Below are 21,446 nucleotides of genomic sequence, written 5' to 3' on the forward strand. Positions count from 1 at the left end.
TTATCATGCATAAGCTTCTCATAGCAGTCTTTCTTGACAGCTTACTCAAAGTACATGTTTTGGGTCTTGTCTGCAGCTACGAAGGTATCGCTTGAGTTCTTGATTTGAGCTATGTCATCCCTGAGTTGCTGCTGGAAAGTGTCTGTTGACCTATTGAACTGCACAGTCTCCACCATCGTTAGCAGATCATCCTCAAGAGGCTCAAACTCTTCGATCTGCCGTGGACATCTCCGAGACTTGAATCCGAAGTTATCCTGCTGTTACTGCTCAGCCTCGTCACCTTCCATGAAGAATAATGCTTGTAAACGCATGCGCTTGATGAGGCTCTCGACCATTTCGATCAGCCTGGTTGTACTTCAACGTATACTGAAATACGTTTTCATCAATCTTATCCATGAGGAGACAAGACCACAGCTTCGAAGAGCTAGATGGTCTCCATGCCTATCCTCCACTATTCACTGCTTGTGACGGGAGATCACAGTACGAGATCTCTTCCTCCGTTCTGATTGGAGATTTGTGGCTTTTGTAGAGAGAGAAACAAAGTGATCAGATTATAAAAGATAATGCATCCAATAATTGTGTCTTCTGTCAGGTATAAATACCTTCTATCTGTGTCTTCTTTCAATGCTTTGTTATCAGATGGGAGCCAGATTATCCCTACATAGACCAAAATACGATGTTCATCGTGCACCTGGATTTCTTCACCGGTTATGAGATTACTTCTGCATCAAAGAAAACGGTATGTATCATTTATTTCACAACTGCAGTCTTTCCCGGACATTCTTTCTCGGAGGCTCCTCAATTAACTATGAAAGATGTAGCAGACATCACTGATCACCATAACACTGGCTGTATGTACACTGTTCATGCTTCACTTGTTTCTGGAGGATACTAAACTGATGTGGTGTACATCTTTGCCTGACCTCGTTTTTCTCAAGGTTGGACCCGGTTCAGGAGGGTGTCGCATATGAGAATGGCATACAAGAGAGAAGTGGATTGACAACACGAATATGCTAAAATAGCTGTTGGAAGATGAAGACATGAATGTCACTGTTTTACAGAAGAGAAGGCTGGGATATTCAGTGATTCATTTGAGAGAGTAGTACATGTGTATCTGCATTGTGTTCATACTCCGCAGGTGAAGGATGTCCACGGAGTGGAAGAAGTCGAGCAGCGTAGTCAGAGTGTCGTTGTCTACATCAAGAATGTAAGAGGGTATGCGGGGTGTGCAACGTGTTTCTGTTTCAGCGTGTGCATGCCATTACTGTGTGTGCTTGTGTGTGCATGGCGATATGAGCTAGTGTTTGTGTGTGCATGGCGATACGAGCTAGTGCTTGTGTGTGCATGACGATACGAGCTAGTGCTTGTGTGTGCATGGCGATACGAGCTAGTGCTTGTGTGTGCATGGCGATATGAGCTAGTGCTTGTGTGTGCATGGCGATATGAGCTAGTGCTTGTGTGTGCATGGCGATATGAGCTAGTGCTTGTGTGTGCATGGCGATATGGGCTAGTGCTTGTGTGTGCATGGCGATATGAGCTAGTGCTTGTGTGTGCATGGCGATATGAGCTAGTGCTTGTGTGTGCATGGCGATATGAGCTAGTGCTTGTCTGTGCATGGCGATATGAGCTAGTGCATGGAGTGCTTTTATCAAAGACTCAGGTGGTGTGGCAAGCAGGTATGTGGAAATAAATTATTGTTGAAAATTTTACCTCTGAAACACCTGGTTTAAGGTTTCGATTCCCAGTTTGAGCGAAGACTATTTATTTCCATTCATGCATGTTGGTGAGAATGTGCACATTGAGTGGTGAACTGGTTCTGGCGTGCCAGCATTGCACTTTGGTCGGAATCCCTTGGCAACGTTTCCTGAATTCCATCCGTGTCATCTTGTACTTTGTCTACACAGATCCCAGCTTCGGACGAGGAACCTCTCAATCTCATATTCATTGCCACAAGAGAGGCATCTTTCAAAGAAATGGACTCGGTGCCGGCAGTTGTGCGAGTGTATGATTACTATGACCCAGGTGAGTACTGCAGCAGCCACGTGCTCTTGGTGTAACCAATCTGTATCACAATTAGGGGCCATCCGTAAATATACCGTATTATCTCTAATATAAGCACGGTCCTTTATTTTTTCAATGTACCTCCGCCCCGTGCTATTAATGGAGACGTTCCTTTATTGGAGACTGTTCCATTATTTCAACCTCATTTCAGAGGCATGTTGCCATGCCAAATTCATGTATGACACACACATTTCAGGTTTTTTTCGCCGGTACAGATAATGAATTTACACAGTGTGCTTATAATGGAGACTGAGCACTTTTTTTTTTGAATGCCGCCCCAAGGTGTTCTATTATTGGAGACGTGCTATTATTGGAGACTGTGCTTATATTAGAGATAATACGGTAGATATTTTTTTAGGAACAAAAAGTAGTCGTTTAGGGGGGAGGGGGTTGAGCGCCTGTTCGTTTCTCGAAAAATATCGATGTACATTTTGCATGTGTGAGCATATCCAGAAAGAAGACCAAAATGTCGACACTATGTACCATTTGTATGTGTTCGTTTCTCAGGGGGGAGGAGGGTTAACCCTTTCAGTGCCAAGAACGAGATAACTCGTCCTACAGACCCCCACGCGATTGGCCAAGGACGAGATATCTCGTCCTCGTAGTGCGCACTACTATATCTCACCGGCCATGCACTACAATCTAGCTTGGCCGATTGTGGCTCTTCGAGGCGAAACTAGGGGTTTTCCCCTACTGAATAAGACCTCACTCGCCGAGTTTGAGTAAGTAAGGGCGCGGTAGCATACATTCAGAGCGCTCGGGCGAAAAACATAATTCGATTTAGAAACAATTAGATTGACGGAACGTACTTTAGGTCTCTCTAGCTGTCACTCAGACACGGCGAGTCGCCGCATGTCGGCTGAAGAGGTGCTCCAGTCCATCATGGACTCGGACATTGATGACTGGAGCTGCGATAGTGAAGGCGATGACTCGGATGCGGACATAGCCGTCTGCGATCGTGACGGAACAAATTTCGCGGACGAGTCCGCCGTGGTCGATGTCGTACCTACTGCCGTGGTCGCCTTGGACGGTCCTGAGGATATCGGAGATGTCAATGTCGAGTTTGAGCAGGGCGCAGCAGCACAAGCTACGCTAGCGAGGGACAACAAGTGGGTTTGAGTTACGACTATTTTGAAAAAAATCAGATTTTTTTAATGAAAATGGCCCGGCCAACAGTGTACATCTGGCCTGGCACTGAAAGGGTTAAAGAGAAACGACTAGTTTTCGTTTCTAAACAAATATCGATATTTACGGAAGGCCCCTTAGTGTGTTCAGCAATAAAGGATGTGACCATATACTCGCCACCCCTTATGCTCAAACCAACCTGGAGAACATGCATGGTGACATAGTCATGTGTGAATTTATTGGGTATTCAATGGAACATGTGAGTAGAAAATCATGAAGCCCTGGCACATATGAGCGCAATGATCATAAAGTGATCCTGGGTTCTTGTGTAGTCGTTGAGACTTGGCAAAGTCAGGCGGATCCCATCCATGAACTGTCAAAATCTTGCATGACTGGCAGGAAACGTTTGCATTCAAGGTCACGTGTCCCACTGTACCTAGCAATATGTATCGGTCATGTAAATGTACAACAGGTTAACGTGCAGCCTGTACATGTGGAATCACAGTTGGTGGCTGTACACGGTCGATCGTCATCAGGACAGATCGCTCTGCATAAGTAGATGGCATGCATATGGAAAATACCAGCCAGTGACTATCGTGGCCGGTCACCCCCTGTCGCTTACAGCAGGAAAAATTGGACTACTACAACATTTAGAAATAGTGGTAGCGACTTTGGCGATGATTGTTACTAGTGGTCAAACGAATGTGCTAAACAGCGAATCGAACCTTCTCTGAATGTTCCTAACGAATACCGAACGAATGTCGCCCGTTCCATGATTAAGAAATCAGTAAGAAATTATAGCTACCAACCAGTATGTAACACTAAAACTTTTGTAAAAGGCACCCAAATCATAAGTGAAGTTGCACACTGCAAGTCTGCAACAGAGACTGTAGATGCCATGACTCATTTATGAAGTGGACAGTGATGGTAATGTACCCCTTCGTTCGTCTGCTTGTCCACAGGTCTGTAGTCAGCGCCATGGAGCTGGCCTTTTCAAGGTTCTCCACCTAACCACTGCACCAGCAACTTCAGGCCCGCGACGTGCTTCCGCTGAATTAGCTTTGTCACTCGAGTCGCAGGTAGCCAGGCTCGGGGTAGTTCATGAGCGAAAGGAACCCCCGCACCAGTGACTACGCTCACAGGCCGAAGATCTCTGCACACAAATTCCACCAATCGGTCGTCGCATCCAGAGCCTCAGAGGATCTAGCCGCTGGCACTTTCTTTGCCTTGAAGAAGGCAGTTATCCCTCCGTCCTTTTTCGGTATCGCCCCTGCGCCATCCAAGTCGACATGGTGAACGTCCTTCAGATGGTTACGTAAATTCGTTGTTCCGCCATGATCTGCCAAGTCTTTCGGCGGCTTGCACCGAGTACACGTAGCAATATTGTCGTGAGAATATAGATAATATTGTCAGCCGTTATCTCTATTCCACAATCCCATACGCCAGAGCGCCTACTCTTCTCGGCCATGACGAACGTTGGGTGGATTTGATGAAGAAAGACTCAACGACGGCTCTCAGCAATAGTTATTATTTCAGACAGACCGTCGAGTGTTGTCACGACTAAAATCGCCTGTGGCACTGCACTTCCAGTTTCACAGCCGGGCGCGGTGCACGCATGCAACGTTCAACCCAGAGTAGAGTTCACTGCGGAGACTAGACCCACCGTATACGCGTAGTCTCTGGTCATGAAGACAGCGCGGCACGGCTTCAAAAGTAGACGTGTGTACGTGCTTGCATGCATGAAAATCGCTGCTACAAGTGCAGAGTTCACAGTTTTGTGAGTTACGATATTCGTTTGGGCGGTCAACTTGACATTCGAATGTCGACTCGAGAACGAACGTTCGAAGCTTCTCAGCATTCGTTTGACCACTAATTGTTACAATATTTGCCAAAAAAATCCGTCCAATGCTGCATGCGTCGTAGTCGACTACCATGTGCAGCATTAGCCGGATTTTTTGGCGAGTATTGTAGCACCACAGTGTGTGTGGTGGTGGTGGTGGTGTGTGTGTGTGGGGGGGGGGGGGGGGTAAAACGGCGGAAATCCTGCATTAAAGGGGAAGTTAAGGCAAAAATTTAAATTTCACCAGTTGTAGTCTTCGGGGTGCTGAGTCGAATGGTCGTGGTCCGAGGAAGCTGAGATGCTCCCTTCCTACTTGAATCCCAATCGAACTCGCGCACTTCCACCGAAACTGGGTGACTGCGCCCTACTAGATGGGGATTTGTATGCAAAATGTCACTAAAAGCGCCATTTTGTTCTTATAAAAGTATGGATGACTGCGATTGGCCCATATGTTGTAGTCTTTTCGACGCTGAGTCGATTGGTTTTGATCCGAAAAGGCTGCGATGCAGCGTTCCTCCTTTATTCCCAATCGAACATGGTTGAACAAGCGGTCACGTGCTCCTGCGTACACCAGTCACCTGGTCACCGTGCCTGCAGGGTACAACTTACTAGCCTGTTTGACCTTTTTTGGGTGCAGTCCTGTCACTCGAGTTGAACCTTGGCGTGAAAGTTGTCGCCAAAAGAGTACAACATATGGGCCAATCGCGATCATCCGTGCTTTTATAAGAACGAAATGGCGCTTTTAGTGACATTTGCATACAAATCCCCATCTAGTAGGGCGCAGTCACCCAGTTTCGGTGGAAGTGCGCGAGTTCGATTGGGATTCAAGCAGGAAGGGAGCGTCTCAGCTTTCTCGGACCAAGACCATTCGACTCAGCACCCCGAAGACTACAACTGGTGAAATTTTAATTTTTGCCTTAACTTCCCCTTTAATGATTGCATGACAGGCTATATACTTCCTCTTTCTAAAATTCCACAAAATCATCTGTCACCGTTGCAGGGGTGAGAAAGAATCCGTTCATTTGATGTATGCAAGCACCAAAAGCAGAAGTCTGTAATGCGAACCACGGTCTCAGTTCATCACTGTGTGTCTTGTATCGTGATCCACCATTCCAGATAAGAGATGTGAGTTGTTCTATGCCCGAAAGAACGAGACAACGCTGCCAGAGAGTGTGTGTACTGAAGAGAATGCTCTAGCGCCGGGACTGGACGATGAAGATGGCAGCAAGGCTGGGCGCTGCGCCTGTGTCTCCAGTAAGTTGTGTAAATGGGCTATCATCGTCTGCAAATTTGACCTCCTAGCACAGCCTGCTATGTCGGACACCACTGACCATGCATGGACTAGGCGCAATGTGCGAACTGTTGGTGATGGTGGTGGTGAGGAGAGCTCTGTGCCAGAGTAACTTGGCCGCTTAGAGAGAGAGTGTGTGTGGGCAGGCGTGTATCTACCATCATCTTTCCAGGTGTGCATTTACCACCAAATGAATTAGCTACGAGTACATGTACTTCAAAATGTTTCCTGGCATTGTACCTGACATTATGCATGTACTTTGTTGAGCTGTTTCTCATATTCCACTTTCTGAAGCTTTCTTGTTCCACTCGTAGTTAAGGTGTATAGGAATAGGCTTCTTGTACACCAGGCCTTTTCCGACCAAGTCCAATCTTGTTGTCACTTGGTTTTGTTTGCTGTTAGGAAAATGTCCAGAGTGCGGCGAGGCTATTTGCCAACTCGCAGAATACTTTGACGGAAACTACACTGAAGTACGCCTCTGGAGAGAAAAGAAAAATCGGGACACCCCGGATCCGTGTGTCTTCCCGGGCAAGTCCAAGAGGCACAGGAAGCCCATACCATTCGTCGATAACATGTGCACGCTTCATCGGGAGATAGACAATTGGATTCAGGGCCTGCAGAAGTTTTCTTGCGAGGATGTCGATTATGGTACGTGCCAATTTTGTGCATTCACGTGTCGAGGATGCGGCAATGCATACGCCAATTCCGATACGGACGTGAAGCAAAGACACGATTTAGTGTGCAGTCCTGGCAATTGTATGGCGTGGTTGTAGTAATCTCTTTTGTGCTATCGTGAGCTGTTCTCGATTTCTGATGCCTGGACTGGCTTGCTTGCATGGTGTGCTAGTATTATCTTGGACCACCTAAGGCACCTGGTGTGATAACTAAGTAGGAAATTGGAACTGTATCCGTTATACTTATACTCATAATGACCTTGACCACTTTGAAGAACGGATGTTTTGTGTCGGCTACTCCCTGTGCCTGTGTGCAGTATACTTGGTGGTGCTGACGAGTGCTTTTCTCTGTGCCTGTGTGCAGTGTACTTGGTGGTGCTGAGGGGTGTTTCCAGTACACCAGGCAGCATGTGGTGGAAGCTCAACGTCCGCTTGATCAAAATCTACAAGAACGGCGCACGGAAGTTCAACAATGGCCCCGACGGAGAGGTGATACGCACGCCATTGACAATGTACGCTAGCAAAATGTGCAGTCTATGCAACGATGCACTCTTCACGCAGAAGAGAATGAAGAAACTCAGATTCCTAATGTTCGGCAAAGATTCTAATCCGCTTGTTCTGGAGAAGGGATCTCGCATAATGCCCTTTCCCAATGAGGATTGCCAGGTGAGCTCTCGCCTGCACAACTTCCTCGAAGCCCTGAGAAACCAGGGTCTGTGCGGCTAACCTATGGTGCAACTTCTGAACATTTTCATACTAGTAATTATTCCTCACAGCATTGCTATAGTTATATGTATACCGGCATCGGGATCATGGTATTAGAGGTGATTGTGCATACTCTCTACTTTGTGTGATTTCGGTGCTGCACACATTTCCACTTGATCTACACCTTCTGCTGCTACTGCTACGACTGCAAGGCGTTATAGCATCATTCTTCCACACTCCAGCTTTCCATGACCATGCATGCACGGTGTTCTCCTGGGTGCTCTCAGTTAACTGAGTGCGCCAAGCGATTGCTCAATCACTTGCTTTCTCTCCAGTCAGATTTGGATTAACAATAACCATTGGCTCTCGTCTTTGAAGACAGTACTGACGTTCTATAGATGTATTATCACTGTACATAGCTCTCTCTCTCTCTCTCTCTCTCTCTCTCTCTCTCTCTCTCTCTCTCTCTCTCTCTCTCTCTCTCTCTCTCTCTCTCTCTCTCTCTCTCTCTCTTGATAGGTAGGTAGGTGGATAGGTAGATAGGTAGATAGATAGATAGATACTGTATAGCAGGAAATTTTCGGACGGAAATATTTTCGGACAAAGCCGAATTTCGACATTTCGTACGGATTTTATTTTCGTACAGTGGTGCATGCTAAATGCACTTGTTTGCTTGCGGTACGCATGTATTGTGTACATAACTTCACAGGAACAAATTTTAGTACGGAATTAATTTTAGTACAAAAGAGGGTGTGTACGAAATCGTACGAAAATAAATTCCGTCCGAAAATTTCCTGCTATACAGTAGATGCGCACAGTTGAGCAATCTTACAGAGCCATCTTCGATTGGTCATATACTGAGACATAACATTGGGGTGCATGTCTCCTGTCAGGTTCTCAGGAAACTGATAGATAGCTGTCCACAGAATCTAGACTATGTCCGTTGCACCTTTGCGGGCCCTTGGGCAAACTAGGCATATCTCCAACATAATACTATTTAAATAAAAGGGGGTTTGTCAACTGACAACCGCTCTATTCAGTTGCTATTCACTCTTGGCGCATGTGCTGGATGAAAAACTATTTTATCATTGATGTCGAAAAATATTGACGTTTAGGGCCAGTCACCCATTACATCCAGTGCATGCGCCAAGAGTGAATAGCAACTGAATAGTGCGGTTGTCAGTTGACAACCCCCCTTTTATTTACAATGCAGTTGCGTGATGTCCACCACTTTCTGAGTGATAGTACCATTTAGTTCAATTTCATACGTTGTTTTCTAATTGTCCTCAAACTCAACGCAGCCACTTACACATTTAGGTTAACTTGTTTGTTTATTTATTTAGAGTCGAAGAATATACTTCACTTCTCAACTCCATAAACGGTGTCTTCGCTGCGATTAAAATTAAAATTCACATTACACCAAATTTCCAAGCCTGGCCCATCATCAGGATAATGAAGTTCAATTTCATACGTTCATATAAATAAGAAAAAGGTATGATTAGCTCACAGTACAAACGCTACGAAGGTACCAGGTGGCTGTACGCTGTACGCTCGCTCGACCGAGGCTGTCTCAGTTGGATGTTTTGTCTTGGACGGCGTGGATAGGTCTTCGTTGTCAGTAGCTGGCCATGATAGCATTCACTGGTGCTATATTGCATGTTTGCTGTTGCTCTTAGTCTTAGGTGCCCCTGCAGCGTTAATAAGGGCTTATGATGATTGAGACTACGAAGAGTTCCGGAGGGGTGTCATTGTGATCTCAAATGCAAACATGTGGAACATTTGGAAAAGATTGAATGCATGGCTCTGTACATGTAGATGGTCATGTCACTGGTACATTTACATCATGACATGTGCCATAATTATCGTAAACAATCAAAACAATTCAAGGAATTTTTCATCAACGTCTATAGGGAGTGGATTAAAATTTATGTCTCAACTGGCTTGAATAATTACCGGTATTATAGTTTAGAATACGGCAGAATCAAGCACCTTTCCTTTTCTGTACCAGTGCAGCCTTCTGCCGAAGCCTGCTTGTCATTGCGGGCACTGGGCTGCGCGCTAGTTTGCGATCTGGCACCTAATTGTCCAACCACGACACGAGCTTTCTCTAACCATTCTGACGGATGGAGACCACTGCACAGTTCGAGCGCCATAGACCAGAATAGATGCTTGTTGATTTCCAGCAAGCGTCGTACAACTTCCCAAGCACTTGCCACTCGTACCACGCCATCTTCGCACTGCTCTTTCAGCCAGAGTACTGCATTCTGGGCTGCTCGATTCTTTGCCAATGCAGGAAATACGCGCCTCGCTAGCGCATTGATCTGCCTGTTCGTGACCGGTGGTGCAATCCCGAAGTACTTTAGGAGAACGAGAATAGCTTGTACTAGGAGTTCGGCATCTTCAAGGTCGATCATGGCGGTGCAGACTCTGTCCTACACAAGATCCCAACGCAAAGACAAATAAAACGTATCACTATCAAGCACAAACTGTCAATGATAATGATTGTGACAATGACTACATCATGTACATGTGCTGACATTGTCGTCGCTAAACTGAGCATTCTGTATTTTTGAGATCTAGACTACATTATACATACCACCTACACCACCACACACAGAATGTGTAAAGGAGGACGTCATGGATGACCGTCTCCGTGCAGTACGACCACTGCAATCGGTGGAAGACACCCTTGTAACCGGGGTGCGGGTCCAAACAGCAGGAGAGCCACCACCTCCACGGACCTCAAGTCTGTCACCCTCTGCACTGCTCTCGACAACACGTTTAGTCAGGGCATCAAACACTTTCCCAGAGAGCATTGAGTGGGAAGCGGCTAGAACATCACCAATGGTGGAGGATTCAGACACTACTCTCTGAATAGGAGTGGATGGGGTGCTTGGGTTGGGTTGTGAGAACAATTCTCAACGTGGCTCTTTAGGTCGCAAAGCCTCACCTGCACTGGGCAGCCTATTTGCGGCGCCTCGTAGAAATCGCACTTCAAGACTGACTGCTTGATGATGTCAGCCACAATAGTATGTGGTGACACCAAATTATCTAGACAAAGTGCATCTTTGCAGTGCGGATATTTCGTGCTTTGCTCCAGCCAACATGAAATGCACTTCGCACAAAACAAATGTTTGCAGCATGGTGTTTCCAGAGCAGCGTCTACAAACAACGAACAAATGCCACACATTAATAAACGAGAGAGCTTGGAAGCTCAGGACCCTACGCTATGCTTTTAATGTAAAAAGGCCAGAAAATCCGATTATAAGGAGATAAAAAGGAAAAGAAGGAGCAAACCAAAAGCGGATGAAGTGAGAGAAAGATAACAATCCGCAAAAAAATCTGCAAATACTTTTGCCTAACTCATATTCAAACTGATTGAAACGTTTTTGCAATACAATAGAGAGGTTTTGCATTCCGAATTTCGGAATTATTTTCGGAATGTGGCGGCAGCAGTCGAAAAAGTAGTCGAACTTTCGGAAGTGTGGTGGCGAAAGTGCATGGTTTTCCGAAAATGGATTTTCGGCTCTTTCATGTTTGGGAGTGCATATTTGAATACAAAAAAGTGTATTTTTCATGTTTGTGTTTTTGGTTTCTGCTGCTCTCGATTATTTGAAATTTTTTCCACGTACCGGGGTATGTAGTTTTGATTTTTGCTGCTCTCGCTGATCTCGCCATGTTGACTAATCTTCTCACACTCCATCACAATCTTTCTTTCTTTGCCATGGAGCCTGCTGACCGTACAAGACAGTAGTTCGCCAACCTCGTCTTCAGCTGTTGGATCACTTGGTCCACCATCAGTCCGTCCTCGTCTTCGAACCGCACCCAAATTCAGTTTGACCTGCACATGGATTTGATCCTGCTCAACCCCTTCGACGCTCTCCATTTTGTTTTGCATGGCAACCCTTGGAAACGAAGTCGAATCAGATTTTCGGAATGCAAAACACTGAAAATGCCGTTTTTCGGCACGCGCTTTTTTTGGAAAAGCACAGTCGAAAATCATTCCGAAATTCCGAATGCAAAACCTCTCTAATGATGTAGCCAATTAACGGAAAAAAACATTTCCATCAGTTCTAGTAACATGTACGATGAGCTAGGCAAAAAATGTCCTGATGTCTGTCCTGACGTTTTCTGTGACCGGCGCTGACTCTGCCGATCACGGGCGTTCTGGCCTCGACGGGATCTCTCTTCCGACGTTTCCTGTGACCGGCGCTAAATCGCCCGTTCACGCTTATTTTGGAGTCGACGAGATGTCTGTCCTGACGTTTCCTGTGACCGGCGCTGACTCTGCCGATCACGGGCGTTCTGGACTCGACGGTATCTCTCTTCCGACGTTTCCTGTGACCGGCGCTGAATCGCCCGTTCACGCTTATTTTGGAGTCGATTCTGCGTCTGTCCTGACGTTTCCTGGGACCGGCGCTGACTCTGCCGATCACGGGCGTTCTGGAGTCGACAGGATCTCTCTTCCGACGTTTCCTGTGACCGGCGCTGAATCGCCCGTTCACGCTTACTTTGGAGACGACGGGATCTCTCTTCCAAAGTATCTCTCTTCTAAAGTCTGTTTTTGCTGATTCATCCTATCACCTATTCCGCAACTAGCGTCCATTCTAATTTTATTTCCTCCTCGTCTCCCTATTAATTTTCTTTCCAAATCTCCCTCTATATCAGGGAGTCGTATACATAATACAACGAATATTGTGGCCAGCTGTTTGTGGCCAGCTGTTATGTATAATCCTGTAGAACCTTTGTAGTCACAGATACGGGACAGATACGGTAGCTCCAGGCGTGACACAAGCACACAAACAAACAAACACCAAATCACAGATATTTTGTTATTGGACAGATATGGTAGCTCCAGGCGTGTGACACAAACACACACACAAACAAACAAACACCAAATCACAGATACGGGACAGATACGGGACAGATACGGTAGCTCCTGGCGTGACACAAACACAACAACACACAAACACACAAACACACAAACACCAAACGAGAGCCAACAGCTGTTATGTACAGTCATGTAGAGCCTTACAGGTACGGGACAGATTTATGTACAGTCCTGTAGAGCCTTTGTAGTCACAGGTACGGGACAGATACGGGACAGATACGGGATAGTTCCAGGCGTGACACAAACAAACACCAAATTAAAGCTGTGTGGACCCTGGCTAGCGCCAGACGTTACTGAAGTAACGTCTTCTGCATAGCTACGGGAATAATTATTGTTCATGCTGCTCACGAAAGCGACTTGGAACAAGGTCAGCACCAGTTTTCAAGCTACCAGTCGCTTTTTCGGTGACACTGTCAACAGGAGTCGGGGTGGTGCTGATGGGGATGGGTGATGGCTTTGCAAAGGGTACCTCACATTTTGCAAGTTTGGACGGTCGTCCAATCACACCCGACCCACAAACACTACAGTTACTATCATGTGCCTCCCAAAGCTTCATTGCCCCCCCCCCCCCCACTAATCCTTGCATACCTCTCTTTATTCTCCTGAGCATTCTTATACCGTCGTACAACTGCCATGCATGACGCACAAAATAATTCAGGATATACATCAGCATTTTTTTGGTCTTTTTTAATAGTTGGAAAACAAGATTCTAACTCAGTAATATGATCCGACACAGCATATTTCGTAGAGACGCCTTTCTTCGCTATACACTCAAACGCCTCTTATCCGGACGCCTCAGATACGGGCACGTCTCTCTACCGGCCACCCTCAGCTTGAGTTCCTATGGCAAAAATGCTTCGAATTTGGGGGGTTGAACTTTTCTTCCGAATGCACAAGTGCTTATTTGTCACTCCCAACCTGTGTAATCCACACATTTTTATCCATGGATTATTTTTTGTAACCTGAACAGGTGCAATATGCGCCAAAAAAACTTCTTCAAAAATGATAGTGATACATGGTAGATGAGTTATCCTGAGATACGGGCAGTGCCCGCTCCCAAGGTGCCCGGATAAGAGACGTCTGAGTGTATTACTAAACTTACAACCACTAACACGGCACATCTGGCGAAGTAGCTCCCTATGCCTATCCATAGGATTGTTTTTGGTATTATATTTTTTTAGACAGGCAATTACAAACTGGCCTGAAAAAACAATCGTAAAGGAGCGTAAAGCTACGAGGACGACTCCTCACACAACATAAAGACCTTACCTTCGTACTCCAACAAGAACTGAAGTTTACAAAAACGAGGCACCCACACTAATAGCTGCCAGAAGTCGCTGGAGACCATCGATGACATCCACACAGTGAAGCACAAGAAGAAGAAGAGCGATCCGGCACGGACAACTATTTCGACTTCGACAATTATTATTTTCTTTTGAGAGAACAAGCTGCATGCACGTGAGTGTAAAACACCAAAACCTTCGTAGTAATCGGCCTGAAACAATACTCGGGGCCTCTAACACGACGGCAACTCGTGAGATACTTCCCTAAAACAATGAGGCTGTCAAGGACAAATTTCAAACATGTCAAGTGGTCCTCAACGCGTTCTCAGCTAGCAGGTCACCTGCGGCCTCGTAGTAGTCGTCCCTAGGCCCTGAGCCTGAGGATTCTGGCCGCATTCAATGCATGCGTAACCATGGTAACAGCCGTGACTCAGTGAACTGTACAAGTACACGCCGGGCGTTTCGCAGCCCTGGCCTAAACACTAGCACTGTGCTCCTCATCGTCTCATGGCATGCCTCATGGTACTGGCAGCTGGGCTGAACCTAGTACCTGAGGTAGGTGCAAGGACTTTTATTGAAGTAACGGTTGAGTGATCCACTGCCGCACTGGATTTCATTGAGCAGCACTGACCATTTTATTATTATTATTATTTGCCTCTCCGCGTTTGCACAAATCAACAAATCGACATAGTATACTACACATCCACCCCTAGCATTCGCTCACGATCACTCAGGCCGCTCAAAAAGCCAGAAAGGCAGAACTCGGACACTATTATTAGTAAGGAAAAGAGCAGGCGAGGAAAGGGGCACAATTTTTATTCACTACGTACAGTCTACACAATGACAATGTACATAATTATTCAGTACACCTGGCCCATGTAATGTGTACCAGACATTTGCCCAACATTGTCCCGTGATAATGAATTCTTGAGTTTTTGGACATTGTATTGCATTGCTGCTCCATCTACATTTGTATTTGTGTTTCACATCTCCATTTCAAGTTTCCTAATAAAGATCATGTAATGTGACATGGTACTACTGGTACTACTGCCTAGTACTGGTACATGTACATCAACATTTTCAAAGCCACTCCGCTTGTTTTCAGTTTACTACAAGTACAGTCATCATGTGGAAACGTTACGTTTGTCATGGTATTTTAGATATTAGTACAGACAATGTTTATACGAACTTCTTCTTCTTCCAACAACTACAAAAACAACGACAACAACAAACCTACAGCAACAGCAACAGCGGCAACAACACCACCAACAATAACAACGACAACAATGCCACCACCAACACCAACAACACCAACAACAACGACAACAACACCACCACGATTAACAACGACAACAACACCACCACGAACAACAACGACAACTACACCACGACCAACAACAACGACAACACCATCAACGACAACGACAACCACAACAGTGGCAACACCTATCGTGAGAGTAAAGATTTGAAACAGCAACCGTGATTCAACAAAACAATTCTCAGTTGTACAAGTGAAGGCCAGCCAACATGTAGCCGCGGCCCGGGCTCGTCCTACGTGGTGAAGGCCTAGCCATGGCCGCGTCGGGACATCACCATCCTCGTCTACAGAGAGCACCTTCTCACGACAGTGTTATGGTGTTATGGTGGTGACAGAAATTGTTGTCAGCTGAAGAGCGGAGAGAAGGACGCCATGGACAGAAGTTGGAGAAATAACGAAAAGAGTATAAAAGAAAGGAGAAAGAATAAAAAAAATCGGATGGAGAGCCAAGGATAACTAATTAATACGGATAACTAACTAAATTACTTGTAAACTTATGGTCCTCTAAACAATTTTAAATGAAGTTGGTTGTTCCAACGAGGAACACACGCTTCCTGCCGAACTTGACACTTGACTGACTCACGACTGCCATCCGGAGCACACGCGGAGCACGTCGAACCTTCCACTCCGAAAATCTGCAAGAAACCACTCCCTGCTCAATACACAGTGTTACGGGGAATTCACCCCTTATCAGTTGAGCTCGAGTAGGCCGAGGAAGATTGTGCCTGAAAAGCACCACATATAAGAGAGAGAGAGAGAGTAAGTTACATTTATAAAGACAGGTAAGTCTAACAAATGAGGACTGAGACCTCTACAACAGGGTTTTTACGCCTGAAAGCAGGTGCATGATTTAACAAGCAGGTTGTCAGTCTAGATTTTATGCGCAGATGGAGAAAAAGCGCAGAATTTTTGTAATGAGATGAAAAGCAGAAATAATAAGAAATAATAAGAAAAGATGAAATGAAAGCCTGCTCACAACCCCGCCCAGCCTTGCGAACTGGGTATGGTGGATTAAGAACCCGGTTCAACGCTCGAGCAAGCGCTCTCCACTCAAGGTGTTCACAGCAACTGATAGGAACTCATATGGGGAAATTATAGAAAAGAAATAATAAGATAAAGAGAATAAATTTCAACGCACCTCAATAAACGGAGCCCCACATACAGTACCTCAGAAAAGTGGATCTTCCGACCAGTGTTTTTGTTGACGCCGCAACCAGATGATGTAGCTGCTTCGCAGAGACGTCTTACTGCACAAATTACAAATAAATTTTATTCTTCGATTAGAAAATCCAAGCGCTTTCAGAGCCCTCCGAAGAGAGTCCGGGATGAAACCACGCACACCTACCTCAACCGAAAAAGAAACGACCTGCCACCCGTTTGCTCGGCATTGATCGGCCAGATCCGCATACCGCCTGTCCTTCCGCGAGTTACTGACACTGAATCTGTCCTCAGCACAAACTGTCAACTCCATCCAGAATACAATCCCGAGAGAGAGAGAGAGAGAGAGAGAGAGAGAGAGAGAGAGAGAGAGAGAGAGAGAGAGAGAGAGAGAGAGAGAGACAGAGAGAAAGAGAAGGGTGGGAGTGTGTGTGTGTGTGTGTGTGTGTGTGTGTGTGTGTGTGTGTGTGTGTGTGTGTGTGTGTGTGAGAGAGAGAGAGAGAGAGAGAGAGAGAGAGAGAGAGAGAGAGAGAGAGGGAGGGAGAGAGAGGGAGAGAGAGAGAGACTGTGCAATATGGGAAATCTCCCTATACGTTCCTAGGGCCATTGCACCATGGAACCATTCCACCATGGAAAATATATATTTGACGGTTCGGGTCAGCCTCAATCACACTTTTAAACTTTCCGCATCTGTAGAAGCGCCACCTTCCGCAAGGATCGATGTGTAGGGGATACAGCCCCAGGGCCAAGCGGTGGGAGGTGAGTAGATCAGACCTGCCAATTACATGTAGTAGTCAAAGACCGTGTGGGTAACGGCATGGTTGGTAAGTAATAGTTACTCCGTTTCATAACAAGACTTGAGCTTAGTACCCTGCCAGGGCCTGCCTCTGTTTCTCAGCCATTGTTTAGACCATCGCAATCTGCCTGGCTGAATCGGAAGGTTGGGCAAAAAACCAAAAAAATTGAGACCTTCGCCAGATTGTGAACCTCGCTGTCTGAGGTTCCGTAATGGAATATTTGACAAAACTGCCAACCTCTACTGTAGCGCTATTGAGGTGACTGAAGGGAACCAAAGAACAAAGAAAGGACGAAAGATGGGCACTTTGGCAAGACTGGTCGTGGAGCGGGAGTGACAGGTTATGCTCAGCCGCTGGTATGGAAGCTGAAGACGATGATGACGACGACAATACGGAAAGTGAAGAGGATGACGGCAATAATGTTTATTTTACGAGAAGCCACGAACCTCGAGAAACAGAATACTGCATGATAGAGGTGGCTGCAGTCGCAGCTGCGGTGGTGAAACTGGAGCATCTCCGCCGACCTGAAGTCTCGGCTTCAGCGACATTTCTCAGTGTACCAAAAAGTGCGGAGGAGTAAAACTGGGTGAAAACTGGAAAGATGATAATGTGATAGAGTAAAAAGGGGAGCCAGGGTGCAAGCGGAGAGGGTGTTCAGGGAGGGTTCAGAGGGCATCTGTGGCTGAGTGCCAGTCTCAACTGCGGAGAGACTTGTAGATGCCTTCCTTGAATGCCTGCATACCCTTCTGTGTGGGGAGGTCAAGGTTGCGTAGCAGGGCAGATGGGAGACGACTCCAGTCTTGGATCGTGGCTTGGGGGAACGATCGGAGAGCACTATTACGGGCTCTGTTGGGCAGTGTCGATGCTAGTTGATTCTGGTGCCGCTATCCTTGCTAGTGGCGAGCGGAGAAACACTACTGAAAGTGAAGAGGATGACGACGACAATAAGGAAAGTGAAGAGGATGACGATGAGCAGGAGGAAAATGGCATGGATGACGATAATTGGGAAGGTGGACGTTGTTCGGGGGCCAAGAAGAAGAATTGGAAATCAGCAGCACGTCTGCATCCGATCACTAATGAGAAATGTCAGGTAGTGGTCGGCTGATTCTGCCGGCAGAATTTCGAACAGAATCAAGGCTTTCTGGCGACGGAACAGAATTTGGCAGTGAAGCCCTTTCTTGGAGCAGAAATGTAGGCTTTAACCTGGCGAGCCAGGGAGTAGTAAAATACCACGGTATTTCACTACTCCCTGTGACAAACTAAGGATGTTATCATGCTGCCATGCACATGCACACGCACCACATAATTGTGCCATGAGCGCATCTGCACGTATCCCTTGCCCACATCACTGACTGGACTCCCAAGCGACGCCCGGTAAATCTTCCAGCAGTCTTTTAGTGACGGAAACCACTGGTGGTCGTCATGAGAAAACTTTCTGGTTACTCTGCATTGGACATCCTTGTGATGTGTGTTTGGTGATGACGGCACATCTCATCTTGTCCATAGCCTTAAACTGTAAATCACTGTCGTCCTGTCGCTTAATTAAACGTCTAGTGTATTTTGCAGAATGATTTACGCAGACCATAACGACCTTGTACATGTACATGTACATACACATGACATGAGATTGTGCGCACACACACACACACACACACACACACACACACACACACACACACACACACACACACACACACACACACACACATACACACACACACAGTGACACACACACACACACACAAACACACACACACACACACACACAGAGCCCGAGGTGATGATTGATGAATGACAATTTAGCCAATTTTTCCCCAATTAATTTTACGATGTTCTAGTCTTTGCATTTATTGTACGTCGAAGTATTAAACGGATTACTCAGAGGCTCTAGACTTGTCGACGGATCTAGCTACCTGAAATTCTAACAAGGGTCTTGAGAACTGGGCGAATCCACTGGGTGAATCCACTGGGTGAATCCACTGGGTGAATCCACTAGGCCAGGTGAATCCGCTGCACGAATGCGCCCTATACCCAATACAGACGTCGTGGTGTGTGGTGTTGATGTGGTAACAGTGCGCAACAGGCCATCCTTTTGCTGCGTAACCCTTGGCTGATAACGTGGGCAGATTTACCGACAGATTTTGGAACTGTTTCTATTTTGTTTCTTACGATGTCTGGTAATGGATAAAGGAGAGGAGGAGAATTCGAGGATTTGCCAATTTCACTGCTTTTCGCACATCGTCTGCCAATTTGGACTCTGAGCACTATTCGCCAAGGCCCTATGGTATCACATAATCGTTCCAACACCTAGCGACTGGGTTCAAATGTCCCTTATTTGTCACTAGGAGTATACATGTACAGTTATATACTAACTGTTACTGATTTGTCCACTCCCATGTTTAGAACTGCCTAGTAAATAAATTACTTAGTTACATACATGTACATGTGTGTTGATTGACAGCATGTAACAAGGTGGAGGACACCGTGTTCGGAAACAGTCAACCAATAACATATTTGAACAAAACAAGGTTTATCTCATATCATACATGTACATGTACACGCCTTTCAATGAAGTACATCGTGATACTCAAGCTCACTCACCGAGTAGTTAGTCTTGGGCGAACAGCCGTGTAGTGGTAGTGCTATTCAAGGTTCGTTGAGCAAGGGCTATGCTTCCACCTTCCATCGGTTCGACTGTTATCTGGGTCACCCACTATATCCCTGTCTCACAATCACTTCCCGAATTCTGGATTTCTTTTTTTCAAAATGGGCAATTGCTAAAACACGCCCAGCCCCAGAGCTACTGAATGAGTATGAACTGTGTTCTGTCGTGAGTTATTTTAGCTTGTGGATATAATGAGATACTCCTCTTCGACATTCCATTAGCAAGGTGTTTAGGTGCTGACATTTCTCGTCTCAAGCAGATTTCATGCTCGGTTTCATGTCTGCCTGTGGAGAATTTCCAGCGGCCCTGATATGGATGAGAATGTTTTCACTAAGCCTTCTCGTTGTGGCCATCGACTAGTGTTTCCCACCTCGCTCAGCGTTCAACACGTTTTTTGATCAGTTTGAGCAGAGCGGCTGATATGAAGTTCTGTTAGTGACAGAATGCACGTGCTAAAGGACCTCGAAATGTCACTGGCTGGATCGGGCAGAACTCTATCGAGTATCGTAGTCTAGCCTGCATCACACAGAGCTCAGTCCTGTAGTATAGCATGGACTGGTTCCGGACTTTTAGTGTAGCTGTAGAAGGTGGCGAATGAATAATCTTCTGCTAGAATGTACGCTTCTACGCACGACCGTTTGACTTTGTGGTTCTTGCCAAGCCATGATTCTGGATACAAACAAATTCATGATGTTGTGTTCGCTAGCCATTGGCCTAGCACAACGCCAAGCTGTTTACTCCTATGTATTGATGCTGGCATCATGATGATGTTGATGTGCTGCGATTGATGCACAAAACCAGTTAGCAATAACGCAGCCGACGTGACTTTTTTTTCATCAACTCAGGGTTGTTGACGAACTGGCGCAGTTCCTCCGGCGACGTGGAGCGAGATTAACCCGCAAATATAGGCACCACTGAGTGCAGTCACATGATTGTATAATAATAATTTACTACTGAATACTGTGCATTCACAACAGCCCGGACATGTCACCGCTTGACGTCCCCGCGGCCGCTACTATGGCAACGCTTAAATGGTGACAGTTCTCTGACGTGTTGCGGTGAAAGACACAGCGCCGTCGTGGTGGAAGCGCGACATCAGAGCGCTCAGAGCTGCCGGTAATCCGCACGTGGAAATGTATGTAGTTGTCAAAATTACCTGAGCTTCGGGCTGCATCGCTCCCGTACAGGTATGGAAGTTGGTGACATCAGCTGTCATTTTCATCGTGGGTCTAGGGTCGTTCATCACGTGGTGGCAGCAGTGTAAGGTATTGTTGTTGGCGTCCATATGGACCATAGAACCGTAGTCCTTGCTATTTTGACAGGCGTGCACTGACGTGAGCAAGCAGATAAAGACGCTGAGCATGTAGGAAAGCCAGCAAGGCACACTGGCATGCCAAGGTGGATGTCCAACATGTTTGTGGTTCCTTCCGGGCAGCTGCTTCAACGCCGCCACGCGCACATCTCCATGGTGTCATCACTGACATTAGCCATGCATGGGTGCTATCGGAAAGACAGCAGCTAAGCACAAGAGCGTGAACTCCAGGGCAGGTCGGAGCGCACAACCACCAGAAGAGCCAGCTGGTTGACCTTATCTCACGACGGACGTTGCGTTCCAAGGCACTCGCACGTGTAGTTCTT

The 21,446-nt window shown here is 46.3% G+C and overlaps 1 protein-coding gene and 1 long non-coding RNA gene across 2 annotated transcripts in view; one reads left to right on the top strand and one right to left on the bottom strand.

Annotated features, from left to right (window-relative positions):
• The window catches only part of LOC135808469 (complement C3-like), a 53,535-nt gene extending 45,462 nt beyond the window's left edge, over positions 1-8,073 (top strand). The window contains exons 45-50 of the mRNA XM_065321662.1: positions 640-739; positions 1,139-1,207; positions 1,905-2,022; positions 6,143-6,280; positions 6,720-6,965; positions 7,356-8,073. Of these exons, the coding sequence (XP_065177734.1) occupies positions 640-739; positions 1,139-1,207; positions 1,905-2,022; positions 6,143-6,280; positions 6,720-6,965; positions 7,356-7,717 (1,033 nt within the window). The 3' untranslated portion in view covers positions 7,718-8,073. The remainder of the gene's footprint in view (positions 1-639; positions 740-1,138; positions 1,208-1,904; positions 2,023-6,142; positions 6,281-6,719; positions 6,966-7,355) is intronic.
• Positions 8,074-9,092: 1,019 nt separating this feature from the next.
• On the bottom strand, positions 9,093-14,075 carry LOC135808470 (uncharacterized). The gene is made up of 2 exons (XR_010552082.1): positions 13,857-14,075; positions 9,093-10,128 (listed from the first exon to the last, which is right to left on the bottom strand). It is a non-coding gene; the product is annotated as an uncharacterized LOC135808470 (long non-coding RNA).
• Between the last annotated feature and the right edge of the window lie 7,371 nt (positions 14,076-21,446).

The sequence above is a fragment of the Sycon ciliatum genome, chromosome 2 (genome assembly GCF_964019385.1).
Source record: "Sycon ciliatum chromosome 2, ocSycCili1.1, whole genome shotgun sequence".
In the NCBI taxonomy this organism is placed as follows: Eukaryota; Metazoa; Porifera; class Calcarea; order Leucosolenida; family Sycettidae; genus Sycon; species Sycon ciliatum.